Source organism: Lethenteron reissneri, chromosome 18, assembly GCF_015708825.2.
Source record: "Lethenteron reissneri isolate LAM-NWPU_2019-01 chromosome 18, ASM1570882v1, whole genome shotgun sequence".
Lineage (NCBI taxonomy): Eukaryota > Metazoa > Chordata > Hyperoartia > Petromyzontiformes > Petromyzontidae > Lethenteron > Lethenteron reissneri.
Genome location: NC_083796.1, coordinates 3,445,585 through 3,459,270, shown reverse-complemented (window position 1 = coordinate 3,459,270; position 13,686 = coordinate 3,445,585). Strand labels below are relative to the sequence as shown.

Sequence of the window (13,686 nt, the reverse complement as noted above, 5' to 3'; positions counted from 1 at the left end):
AGTGGCTAGGGTTATGGGGAGAGTGCGAGTAGAGGTGTGGTTAGCTCAAGGTTAGCGATGTGGTTATGGTTAGTGTCCGACTCGCGTGCTTAGTGATAAGGACTAGAGTTGGGATCTTGTTGGCTAGTAAGGCTTGATTGGCTATTGTGGTTATGGCCAGAATAATATTTAGGATTTCATTGGCTTATATGGTTTGGATCCATACCAAGGTCTGATTGGCTAGTATGGTGAGAGGTATAAATAGTATTGGTCAGTGTGTAAGTGGCTCATGTGATTAGGACCAGGCTTTTGTAGCTGGGTTTAAGGCTACGATTTGGTTCGCTGGCACGGTTGGTGAGAGTGTCTGGTTAGTTTCTGGTCAGGGTTAGTGTTCGGTTAGTGTTGGTTACAGCTAGCTGTAGGGTTGCATTGCGTTCCACCTCTTTATACCAAGCGTGGACTTTTACACTTTGATCTTGCCCCTCACTTTCTACATTCACGACTCAGCTGACCTCAGCTGGCCTCAGCTAGCCTCACCTGACCTCAGCCGGGCCACAAACGCGATAATCGAACGTCTCCTGTGCGTCCTCCCACACTCCCTTCGCAACTGACCCCCATCCCGACGGGACCCCTCGAACCCGCCGCGCGCACGCATCGCGCCGCCAGCACACGCTGATCGCGGCGGCGTTCTACGAGGGCGTGATGCTGTACGCGCGTGCCCTGGGCGAGGCGCTGGGCGAGACGGCGCTCGGCGAGGAGTGGCGCAACCTCACGCGCCGCATGTGGAACCGCACTTTCCCTGGTGAGTCCCAACGGCGCAAACGCTCATCGCTCTTCTCGTCCTCCTCGACGAGTACAGGTAGTCCCCGATTTTACGATGGTCCGACTTACGATATTTCGATGTTACGATGGCAATAGCGATACGACAAAATTGTAAAATATTTTAAATTTCGCGCGGCAAGGCAAACGCAGCGGCGTACGAGGTACGATGCAGTACGTTGGGACGCTGCCAGGATGTACGCATCTCCCGCCTTGTGTGATGCCTCACTCTCACCAGCGGTCGACGGAGTTAACTTATAGTTTATACAGTACTGTACTGTAAATTGCTCTGTTTTTCTAAATTATCACCATTCTTTAAGACACCTGGGTAGGCTAGGCCATCTTCGACTTACGATATTTTTGACTTACGATTGTGGGGTCGTCGTAATGCATCTCCATCGTAAGTAGAGAACAACCTGTACTGATCGACCCCTCCATCACCCCACCCTCCCGGCACCCCCCACCGCCCTGGCGCATTTGGGGGGGAATCATCGCGATTAATTTTAACGGCGGGGACGCCCTGGCGAGCGGCAGCAGCTTGTTGTGGGGAGTCGGCAGTGGACGTGGAATTTCCCGCCGACCTCCTGTCGGCCGTTGTCTTTTCTTTGCCATGTGCAGGAGTCACCGGCACGGTGGCAATCGACGACAATGGGGACCGTGAGATGAACTACTGCATTTGGGCCATGAACGGCGCGGACGGGGCCTTCCGGGTGAGAGCGGTGGCACGGCGCGTGTTGGCAACGATGAAGCCGCTGTGGGGTTGGCGTTGGTGGATTGGGCAGAGATAGCCCCCCCCTCACCCCCCAAAACCTGCAGGTGGCCACCGATTAGCCAACGGCCAGCAACTGCTTCAGATTTTATTTGTAAAATATTCAATACGTCGGTTAGACTGTGGTTGGAGCGAGGGGTAGTGGTTGAGGCTATGCATGGGATCTTCGTCTTTGTGTGGCTGTGTGTACGTGTACGTTTACGTATGTATGTGTGTGCACATCTGCATGTATGCACACCTACAGATCGTCGCCATTTACGACGGGGTCACTGACACCGTCAAGATGGTCCCTGGCACGGAGATCCACTGGCCAGGAGGAAAGGTCCCCAATGACAACCCGCCCTGCATCTTCGACACGGACGACCCCGCCTGCCACTCACGTACGTTCCATCGTGACGGGCGGGGGTTGGGGTACCCCTTGTTATTCCTAGGAGACGACAGCCCCGTGGTAATGCTTGACAGCAACAGCTCGCTTCCCTTCTGTTGTGCAGTTGTGCAAGGGCTACTCCCATCTTTGATCATGCGGTACATCCGCCATCTAGAGATGCAAGATCTGGAAAAGGAACATATTGCATATGAGTGCCAGGGTCATGCCCCATCCACTCTGAACCATTTACATTTCCACATCGTACTAATATAAGTTACAGATTTATCACAAGTCGAGAGTAATTTTTTTACACTCCCTGACATGCAAGTGAGCTCATCGAGTTGCATTCACGGCACGTGGGTCCCCTTTGCACATAGAAGGAAGGTGACATTCTTTGTGTATGCAGTATTTGCAAGGTTTATTTTGAAGAATTGCGCATTTTATTTTGCGGGCATGCAGCATTAAGAGCACCTCCTCCGCTGCCTCTTCCCATCCCTCACGGTCCTGAGATGGCACAGCAATGAAGCACCGCTAATCGTCACGTCTCCACCGCCGCTGCCGCCCCCTGTTCTGTCCGCAGGTGGCCTGGGCACCCTCCAGCTCATGGGCATCGTGGTGAGCCTCACCGTGCTCATCATCGCCGTCACCGTCTTCATCGTCATCAGGTGAGGAGCGGCGACGCCGCGCACTCCCCTCGACTTGCCTTCCCGTGGGCGAAGGGGAAAACGTTGTCGTTTTTTTCTTGCCACGAACGCGTTCTCATCATCCTTTAGATTACTGTGCTTTCCGCCTATGACGGGGGCGGGGGCGGGGGGCGGGTAGGGAGCCTCTTCGTAGGATGGCCGCTGTTGACTTCCGCACAAAGCGGTGCTTATTGTTATCAACCCCGGAGGGATGATGGGTTGAGTTAACCCTGGCCAGGATTTGAACTCGCAACCTTCCGATTGCGAGCCGCTCTCTCCCTCCACCGCCGAGCCACCCGGCCGGCGTTCCATTTCAAGCAGAAGTTATTTCAGAATCTTGTCGCGCCCAGTATTCCCCCATGCACACACCCTCTACCACGTCCACATCCGACCCTCCATGCTGCCGGGATCTCCGTCCGTTGTTCGCAGGAAGCTGAAGCTGGAGAAGGAGCTGGCCAGCATGCTGTGGAGGGTGCACTGGGACGACGTCTTCGTGGACAAAGTGGGTGATGCACTCAAGTTGTCGGGAGAGAGCGCGGTAACCCCCTCCACGGTGAGACGCCACGCTACGTCGGACCCCGACCTTGGCCGGATTGCGCATTGGCATGGTGCTGACCACCACCACGCACACACACTCATGTCGTGCAAGGGTTTCAAGTGTGAGGTACAGACCACCGATTCCAATTAATCAGTCCACTACACTACTTGGGACGTGTTTAGGAAGCAATCATGACGTGTGTGCTGTGTGTAATTACCTGATTTGCATTTAAACGGGGAATGATTGGCCAACGCGCAGCGACATACCGTGGTGGGTGGCGGGCACTTTCTTCTTCTACGTGCGGCTGATGTTGATGTAGAGCCATTATCTGGTTGAGCCAGATGATAGCGTCAGGAGTACTGGAGTGGTGCATCGCTGTGATGAGGCCTCCTTCATAATTGTGAATTGGGCATTGCGCATAGGCTATCAAAACTTGTTTTATTTGACCAGATAAGGCCCACTGAGCTATGTCGCTCTTTTTCAGAAGCGACGCAGCTATCACAGATGATAGCTCAACAAAGTCGCTTATCAGTGGAAATTTATATCAGCCAAAAACTCAAAACGCCTGTTTTTAAATGTGGAGGGGAAAATATGGAGAACCCAGAGAAAAATCCACGCCACCACGGGGAGAACATGCAAATTCCAAATTTAAAGTGTCCCATTTGTGCATCAAACCAGAAACAGAATCACGATATTTATTTATACTGAAGGAATTCGATGAGTTATAAAGCACTTTTCACAGATGTCCAGTAGTATGCACATCTGCCATGGTTTGTGCCTTAAGGAGTGAAAAGACGAGAGAGAAAGAGCGGGAGGAAAGCAGGGAGTGAGCGAGCAGCGCGCAAGCTCGCTCCCTTGCTCCCTGCTTTCAGCGCAACCGGTTTTGCACGCGCACGGCAATGTGATCATGGCATGCGCTACCCAAGGCATAAGAGATGTAACGGGTCGGCGAGCGCCGCGGGAATTAAACGGAGCCCGTGACCTTTGTGCCCCTCCTGTAACGAGAGTCTTTGCTGGGATTCGTGTAATGCCGCGAGCTTCACTCGGGAAACATCTGGGGCTCTCATTGTGATTCACCTTCCAGCTCGCTGCAATATCAGCGCCTGCGCGCGCATGTGCGTGCGTTACGCTGCGTGCCGTGATCAAAGCCGACAATGTGTATTGCTGATCAAACGAGCGTTGGGTTCGCGATTTCCTTGCCTTTCTCGGCAACCCTGAGTTGGTAGTGGAATTCCCCATTTCCGTGGCGATGCCCGCTACAAATTGGTACCCGTTTTATTGACCACCAATTGATGATTGTTTGTTGACTCCCTGTAATGTTTTTTTTTTTCCCCCGGATTAGAATTAATTAACTTCACACTCAGCTTCACACTCAGCTTCACACTCAACTTCACACTCAGAGCTTCAAACTCAGAGGTGCCGGCACCTCGTCAGTGACCCCCCCCCCCCCCGCCCGAGCCACCCGACAACCTCCGTTCACCCCGCCAGGATTTTAACTCGTAACCTTCCTTATTGTCGCGTGCGCCGAGTAACCGAACCGCAACGCCACCCAGCCAGGTGACGGCTTACGATACTTGCTCTCTGTGCGTCTAAGCTCTCATTTCCCTCAGAGCCTCTGAGCATGACGTCCGCTCGCTAACGCTTGCGGCCTTCCTGTCACCTTGCAGAGGTGCTCGAGCCACAGCTCCCTGGCGACGACGCGATACGGGCGGTCCGTGTTCGCCAACACCGGCTTCTACAAGGTACGTGCGGCGTAGCCGTCGCGAGGCGCGGCTCCGCGTGCCGCTCTTATCCCATGCTTGCCGTGGGCCGCGTTGTCAGCGAGGAGAGGGTGCAGCAGCAGCAGCAACAGCGGCAATAGTCAGTTGTGCTTTCCCGGACTCTGCGTCACACGTCCACGCTTCCCGCCTTCACCGACGCTTCACTGACCAGCGGCAGTGACGTTCAGTGAAATTGCCGCCATAAATCGGCACGGTGTTGGGAGGCTCTCATCCAGCAGTGGATTGACAAAAAAGGGGGACGCACGTACACCTGGCAGGCTTGCGACGACGCACCACCCCTGCGATTCGATGGATATTCACGATTCGCGGTCGTGATTTTGATTTCACGATCTGTTCCTGATCTTTCAGATCTTGTTTTTCAACGTCTCATCCGTATTGTCCATCTTGTATATTCTTCACTCAGTGTTCTGCCTGTTCATTGCCATTATCAGGACGGTGACATTTACGTGCCGCTTGCATATATTGTAAAACATATCAAATCAATTCTTTCCACGTGTTATTTGACGCATGATAGGAGCGTTGGCGAGCTGTATTGAGTACCGTACTTGTGTGATAGTGTGCATGAACATGGGTGCGTTGCGCTATGAGAGTGAGAGGTGCACTGTGTCGAGTGGGAGTTCACTTTGGGAGAGTTCAGAGGTCGACTTAAGGGTTAAAACAACAAGCGTTCAAGGAATCCGAGATCGAGATAGGAGGAGACGACTGAGATTGAAGCGTCGTTTGAAAAGTCAGCATCTCGCTTTCATACACAGGTGCATGCTGTGGATAAGAGGCTTTTGCACGGTAGTACGGGCTAAGCAACTTGCAAGCTCAGGATAGAATATGGCTGGGGAGCACTGTAGATGTGACCCGCGATAGAGGAGGCTGTGTGGCCCCTGTGCAGGGTGGGAGGAGGAGGAGGGTAGGCATTGGAGTGGCACCCAGGAGTTCAGTGACCCGAGGGGAAACCGTCCAGCCAAACGATTGAACCCTGTAACAGACAGCAGGACCTCGAAGTCTTGGGGGGGGCGGGGGGGGGGGGGTTGACGCCATTGCGGTTTTGGAGTCGATGGCGGAGGTGGAAGGAGGAGGCTGCGGTGTCGCAGTGGCTTCGACGCTGTTGGCCGTGACGGCCGCTTGAGCTTGAACTCGACTCTGACATTGCTGCCGTGTCCGCTGCTGCTGATTGTGCACTTTTTTTTCTTTCCCCGCGACCCGTTTGCAGGGAAACTTGGTGGCCATAAAGTTCATCAACCGGAAGAAAATCGAGTTGACGAGACAAATGCTGTTCGAGCTCAAGCACGTAAGTGGCGGTGTTGCTGTTGTTGTTGTTCATTGCGCCTCGTTGCATGCGGCTCTCATTACGGTCAAAACGCGTCAGTGTTTCCTTGTTGCCAGTAATTAAGTTAAAGCTGAAGGACAATAAACGCGACGGTGGAAGTAATGATAACAATAATGGCCTTGCATTTGCACATGAAAGCCTCAGGGATTGGGACACTTTTTCAAGGGTCTTGCTGCTGTGGGATGTTCTGGCTAATTTGATAAATGATTGTTTGTCTTGTGGGACGAATCTGCATGATCCGGAGAAAACATGCGTACATACAAAGCTCCGCACAGATTATTTCAAGAATCCATTGCCATCAAAATGTATAACCTGATTCCAAAGAACACACAATGAGATGTTACTATCCTTTGTGCAAGCACTTCCAAGAGTTCATGAACAGTGAGCCTGGTGAAATTTGGGGAGCGCATCGTCAGTAGAGAATCCATTGCCATCAAAATGTATAACCTATTTATTACCAATCAAAAACTTTAAATTTGTACGCCACAGACGATTTGGTAATTAATAATGATTTATTTCGCGTTTTTTGTCACCTTAAATATATTAAAAAGAAAAAATATCTGAATGGTATTGCATTATTGTCCTTGATTTAGACCACGTGACAAGTCAGTGCCTCTAGTCCCATAAGAAGGAAACAGCCGGTCGTTATTTTCCATAACTGCGCTCGTTGGTGTATTCGAGGCTAGCGCTTTAATTCCGCGTTCGGGATTTGGGGCATTAGCATTGACACAGGTCGTAAAAATCCTTCATGCGACGACGCTGGGGGGATTTCAGTGTCCGCTTTGTGGCAACTGTGGGAATTTAACCTTCTTGACTCAGCCACGGGCTGATCCGGTGGCTGGTGTTATGACTGCTGCCAGATGACCGCGTATTTCTTAATCGTGTCCTGACACAACACTTTATTACTAATTTTCTCCAAGTTGGTGAGCTCGATATAAAGCACTCGGTTCTGATATGGGTAACACATGCTTTATGTTACACTGGCATCGGGGAGGGTGCTGCGTTGCGCTATGAACCCGGTGATCTGTCTTTAATTCCCAGCCATGGCTAACATTGGCAGCGAGGGCTATTTGAACTGGTGTCAGGCCTCCCCCGAGGTAAACGCATGATCAAATGAGTACATCGGCACTTGGGAGACAATGGCCACGTCGCCCCGACCTGTGCCTTTCCAACCTTAATAGTTTATGTTTTGACCCGGCAATAACGCCGTGTTTTCAATTCCAGCGCACTCGGTAAATGTGAGCCTTAATTGTTTTTTTTCTTTACTATTGCATAAGGCTACGGTGTGTTCATGTGTGACCTGCCCACCAAAGGTATTTCAGAGTCCTATTCAGCCTTCGGTATGGAGACGGTACCCCACTCCTGGTCTACGTGGCTCGGTGGGAGTCCACGTACGTACGTACGTACGTATGTACGTACGTACGTGCATGTACATGTTGAACGTCTTTCGCAACCGTCTGATGCGCGAGTGCGTGTTGCTACGTCGCACACAGATGCGGGACGTCCAGAACGAACACCTAACTCGCTTTGTAGGCGCCTGCATCGATGTGCCCAACATCTGCATCATCACCGAGTACTGCCCCAGGGGAAGCTTACAGGTAAGGGTACCGCCATAGGCAGCAGCAGCAGCAGCAGTTGACGAGTGTCTTGCTGCTGTATCACACGGATGTATCCCCCCCCACCTCACCTCTTGGGGTGTGTATGTGCACATGTGTCAATGACTCACACTCATCGTCATTATCAGCAGCAGCAGCATAAGCCTTGATCTATTTACTCCTAGTTGAAGGTCTTCTCATACCGCCTCCAAGCCTCTCAATCTCGCAGTGCAACAATTCATTCCGCTCGTGCACACGAGCTGATCAATATCGATCCTTCCCAACGGCAACGGTCACCCTCCTCTAGAAATCATTTCAGCTGCCATTCCATCACTGGCCTCATTCATCGGCATAAATTCCTTCTGGCAATGATGCATCCTGAAAAAGCCCACATGATTCCCTTCTCAATCACTGTCTGATGCTGTCTTGTATTTCTATTACCTTTAGACTCACGTTGCAGTGTCTCCATGCTCAAATGAGCCAGTGATGACAATTCCATATTTCTATGGCGGCGGGGACGGGGGTCAGTCTCATCGTAGGATGGCCACTGTTGACTTTCCACAAAATGTTACTAGCTTTACCTACCCCATTCACCTGATGCATTGAGTTGACGCCTGGCTAGGATTTTAGCTCACTTTATCCGCGGCAAACACCTTCCCGACCCATAATTACGCTGTCACTGTGCGTTAGTATCTATCCATTCGTTGCCTCCGCGGCTGTATCATTTACTTGGCAGAGGAGACGGGGGCTGTATGCGAATGACAACGGTAGGGTTCCTTACCGCCCTGCACGTACCGTCCGTCCTGCACGGTTGCAACATTACAATTAGAAGCGTAATAATGAACTGATCCTTTGGTTAATATCGATTCCTCGGGCTTGCGATACATGCCGGTTGTGATATCAGATATCCTGGGGATTATATGCTTTCATTTGTATTATTTGGGGGAGTGGAATGTTGTGTCGATTTTTCAATTTATATTGATCCCCCCCCCTCCCGCCATCCTCCTTTAATCACGTTTATAAGAATAAACGAAAGTGTGTCATTAGTTGGAAAATGTGAATGAAGAACATTTTGAAAAAGAAAAATTATTGATTCAGTAAGATCAAGACATGCACGTAGAGATTCAACGTTTGTTCCATTCGTGTGTACGTGGCACGTAACGGGTTCACGCGAGTTCTCTCCAGCCACTAGATGCTGCTAAATTCATCCCGAAGGGGTGGGCGGCGGGGGTTGGGATAAAAAAAACAATTCTTGAATCGAATTGCGACCGTGACGAGCGATGTGGGGTTGGGTGAGGCATGGCGCCTTGACAATGATCTCTTTACCCTTTGCCAGAAGAAACCCGAGTCACATCTGTCCTGGCTCCGCACACACCCTCACTCACTCCGGAGATTTCTGCAGGAACACGATATGGAAAAATAATCATCTGTTTTGAATAATCAAATCAACCCGCATGATATATAATTCAAACAACGTGAAAGCTTCTCAATTTTTTTCTTAATGCCTGTTTAGAGTTCATATTTACGTTATTTGTCCATGCGTGGCACTTTTTAATATGGGCAACGTTAAAACAAGGGGAAAAGATCGACGTTTAAATGAATACATTCTCGAATAGAATTGTTACCCCGAGTTTATTCATCGCAAGGCAAACGAATTGAACATCTGCCCATTCTACTCCACCCACTCCTACGTATAGAAATATGTTCAGGAGATGGATACCAATATTGAGGTCTGCTCGCTATGACGAGAAGGCTTCAGGAGAGAGCCTGTACAGTTTTACTATTCATCCTCGTTTGGAGGAACGCAGACAGCGGTAGCTTGCTATACAGTCTACGGTAAACGACTGTAGGCTGCCGATTACAACGCAGCATGGATGTTTGTGGATCGCTTGAGCGATTACTTATATTTCTAACGATGAATCAGTTGGTCAATTAATATTGATTCTTAAAAAAAGTTCACGTTTTTATTGCTCATTGTGGCAGTGCGCATCTCCTGTTTTTTTACAGCCCCGAATCAGTGGGTTATAATTCCACATTCCTTAGGATGGGGTCATTCCGTTAATAGGACAACCACCGTCAACTTCCTCACAAAGTGGCACCGCAGGGATGGTGGATTGATTCGTCAACCCCCTTTCCCGGGTGTTAACTCTCAACCTTCTGATTGCAAGCTGCTGGCTCTACCACTGAGCCACCCGGTGGCTATTTAATGCTCGCAATACGTTCATCGATTCACGTGTTGTAAGAATCGATTTTCAATGCCTGCCGATCATTTGCAAATGAATGCACGTAATCATCGAAGGGGCTCACGGAGCGAACGAGGACGTGTACAAACGAAGGCAAGTATAATTGCGGAAAACCATAGAAAAACAATCGTATCATTCCATCAAATCACTGTCCTGAATTACGACAATTCATTGACTGTCCGGGGCGGTGGGTGGTAAAGGGATGACTTGTTGCAGCCACGCTGCTGACTAACTGCTCTCAGCGCCCGCCTCTCCCGTCCGGAATATGAATGAGCATCACATTTGTGTGCCCTAACGCTCCATCTCCCTTTCACAGGACATTTTGGAAAATGAAAGCATTAGCCTGGATTGGATGTTCCGGTACTCCCTGATGCACGACATCGTGAAGGTAAAGGAGGTTGCAGCCCAGCCGCTGGAAACGCAATTAGCATGCAGCTCTTACCCTTAATGGGCACCTGGACCGCCTAATTGTTAGGGAGTTTTTTCTTCTTCTGTTGACCGCAGGTCAACATGCGAGGGTTAATTGCATTTCTCACTGTCAGATCTTCTCAGCTGCCCGAGCTCTTTCTTTACAACATCGATAATTGCCCGTTGCTCGTGCTGTGTGTCACTCGCGTGAGAAGTGGCGCGGAGGAGCGACAGGCGAAGGCTTCCATTGCGGACTGCCCCGGTGTAGCTCCCACCCCCTGCGTGTCCGTGTCGGCTGGCGGTGTAACGATGCGCCCGTGGTCACACAGCCGGGCACGCGCACGCTCTTCTTGCGTCTCAACCTTTGATTCCTCTTCTAGGTTCCTTTTCCCCGTCATTGCCGTCTCGTTTGTATGGATCACTCGTGTTTTGATGCCTGTTGTGCGCCGTTTGTGTGTTTTTTTGTCACTTGCCGATAGTCCAAATGCATCGTCAGCGTATGCCTTGGTTTAATTCGTAAACTGTAGTTTTTTAAAATCGATTAATTTAATCATGTTTAGAGGCGTAGTGCAACACGTTAATTCTCCCTGCATCATTTATAATTAATGGAAAGCATTGTATAGCAATTAGATAAATGTGAATACAAGGGCGTTTGTTGAATAAACAAAATATTTGTTGTGAGGCACAATGGTCTATTTCTAATTTTCAACCAATTTGAAGTACATGTTTTTGTACATGTTAAATGGCATTGTAGCTATATTGTGTTGACGTACAGTTCCCCATGCAGGAACAATCTTTCATATTTAATAAAAAAAAACATTCCTGTGATCATGTACCATTTAAATGCTCATAATACCACCCGCGGTGCTTACAACAGCATCAATTCATACAAAATGGGCATTGCTAATTCAGATGATTAATTTGATCTTCGTGGCAATTTATTCCATGTGTGATAGCCAGTCGCGAGTGGCTGACTGATAATAAACTATTCATGATGTTCTCGACAGCGAAGAAGCTTACTTTTTGACACATCGCCAAGTATATGCTCACGATTAGCAAAACCTTCAAAAAGCCACATTCTTAATTTTGCCCCCCCCTCCCAAACCCCTTTGGGGGTTGGGGGAGCAGTGCGGGGGGAGGAAACGTTTATTCCATGGCCCTGACACCCAGGACGCCCTTGCAAACGAGGTGTTCCATCTCAAGAGATTTCAATGATAAAAAATTGTTTTTTAAACAAACACAGTACATAAGAGCAAAGGACGTGCTTCTGAAGGTTTTTCTAAGGGTATGCTCCAGTCAGATGTGACATCAGAGCCGCCTTTGAAGCAGTGTCGTAGTCACGACATTATCAGCTCAGGTGGTGCGGCGATCGGTCAGGTGGGCTCGCACCCAGGCTATCATGTATCGTGGCACTTCTTGACTAATCACATCATTACATAGGTTTTTGTCCTTTTACACTATTGTTGAAAACATATCTCATGCTGGTTGTCAGGAGGGCCCCAACTCGTAGCTGTGGCCACCACGGGGGAGGGGACAAGGCGCCCCTGCTCGTCCCACGCTAGCTACACGACTGGTTAGGAGCTAAAGTTTACAGGAACGCTGCAAAACTAAAGCAGGAAAAACGCGATTGCCGCTGCACGTGCATAACACGCTCCACCGTAACCCCCCCTCCCTGCGCACACCCTGACACAGGGCATGCTGTACCTGCACAGCAGCGTCATCGGCTCCCACGGGAACCTCAAGTCGTCCAACTGCGTCGTGGACAGCAGGTTCGTGCTCAAGATCACCGACTACGGCCTCAGCAGCGTCCGAGCGCACAGCAAGGCGGACAGCTCGGCCAACTACTTCGAAAGTGAGGTTCCTCCTTGCCCCCCACACCACACCCCCACCCACCATGTGAATCCAACCAGCACCTGCACACGAGCTGATTCCGTGCATCCATTGCCACGGTAGACGTCCTCTCAGGCACATTCCACTCCCTGGCTGCCACTCCATTATTATTCTTGACCATCTGCCACCGTCCCTTCTAGCCATGCCGTGTGCTGCCCAAGCACCACTTCATATTCTTAACAGCTCGAATGATGTCACTGACCTGCGGATGTCCTCTTCATCGTGTACTCATCTTGGCCAATATATATATAATTTAACCCAAACAAAAGCTTCACTGAGCCTGGGGATTCATTTTGAAGAGGGTTCATGGTCATGCTTGTTTAAGAACGCAGACCTGGTTAACTTTGACCATATATCAGCCATCCTGATTCACCACAGGTTTACATTCCGTTAAAGTACTTAGCTGCATGGATTTGTTTTGTTGTATAACAGTTTTTACATTTCAAGGTTTTCGGGTTTGTTAGAAGAGCATTGATTTTATCAGCCTTTCATATTAAAAAAGAGACGTCGAGTGGAGGAAGGTTTTTGCAAAATCGCGAACACCAAGTGGAAGAGGCAGGGTTTCCAATCCACATTTTGTAAACTATGCGGCAGTGCGAGCATGAGAATTGTCCCCAGCAAGCATGAGCTCGGTTCCTTAATGACGTTGGTGATGCTTCGGTTTGCTCTGTGAGCCTCAGCCATTCTTAATTAACCCTATATAAGTTCAATCTTGATTTGAAGCTTTCGTGACTGCAGAAATCCATACTCTTTGGTTCTTTCGGTAAAGTCACATAGGTATAAAAAAATATATATATTTTATACCTACCTATAAGTTCAGGTTGTTAAATTTGTATTTAAACGAAGGTACAATAAAACATATGAAGCAATATAAAAAAACAGATTTGTTTTCTCCCCTCCTCCCAACCCCACACCCTGACAATGTTATTGCGATTGTGCTATCCTCATCACGTGTCGTGAGACAAAGTTTCGATTCGGACGTTTCACAGAGTGGCCTATCACTTCATGCTAGACTTTGATTTTGTAACCACTTATTGCTGCCAGCAGTAAAAATTCACTGGAGCCGATTTCGATACAAGTCCCATCGAATACAGCATCACGTCACAAAACTCTACCCGCACGTCGTTACACACGCCACGCTCGACGAATAAGTTCGTGAAAAAGCGAAATTCAGAATGCTGTTTGCACTGGTGCAGAGGGCTTGACCAACCCCCTACCGTTCAAAGAACACTCGCGCATCACCAGCATTTGAGTGGTACGTGTGCTCCAGTTGGAGCCGTGCCTTGAGCAGGA

At 49.6% G+C, this 13,686-nt stretch overlaps 1 protein-coding gene across 1 annotated transcript in view; it reads left to right on the top strand.

Moving 5' to 3' along the window:
• LOC133343711 (atrial natriuretic peptide receptor 1-like) overlaps positions 1–13,686 on the top strand; it is a 61,387-nt gene that overhangs the window by 12,880 nt on the left and 34,821 nt on the right. The window contains 10 exon segments of the mRNA XM_061553468.1: positions 646–781; positions 1,417–1,508; positions 1,812–1,947; positions 2,515–2,599; positions 3,047–3,170; positions 4,823–4,897; positions 6,141–6,218; positions 7,751–7,855; positions 10,412–10,483; positions 12,196–12,355. Coding sequence (XP_061409452.1) covers positions 646–781; positions 1,417–1,508; positions 1,812–1,947; positions 2,515–2,599; positions 3,047–3,170; positions 4,823–4,897; positions 6,141–6,218; positions 7,751–7,855; positions 10,412–10,483; positions 12,196–12,355 — 1,063 coding nt within the window.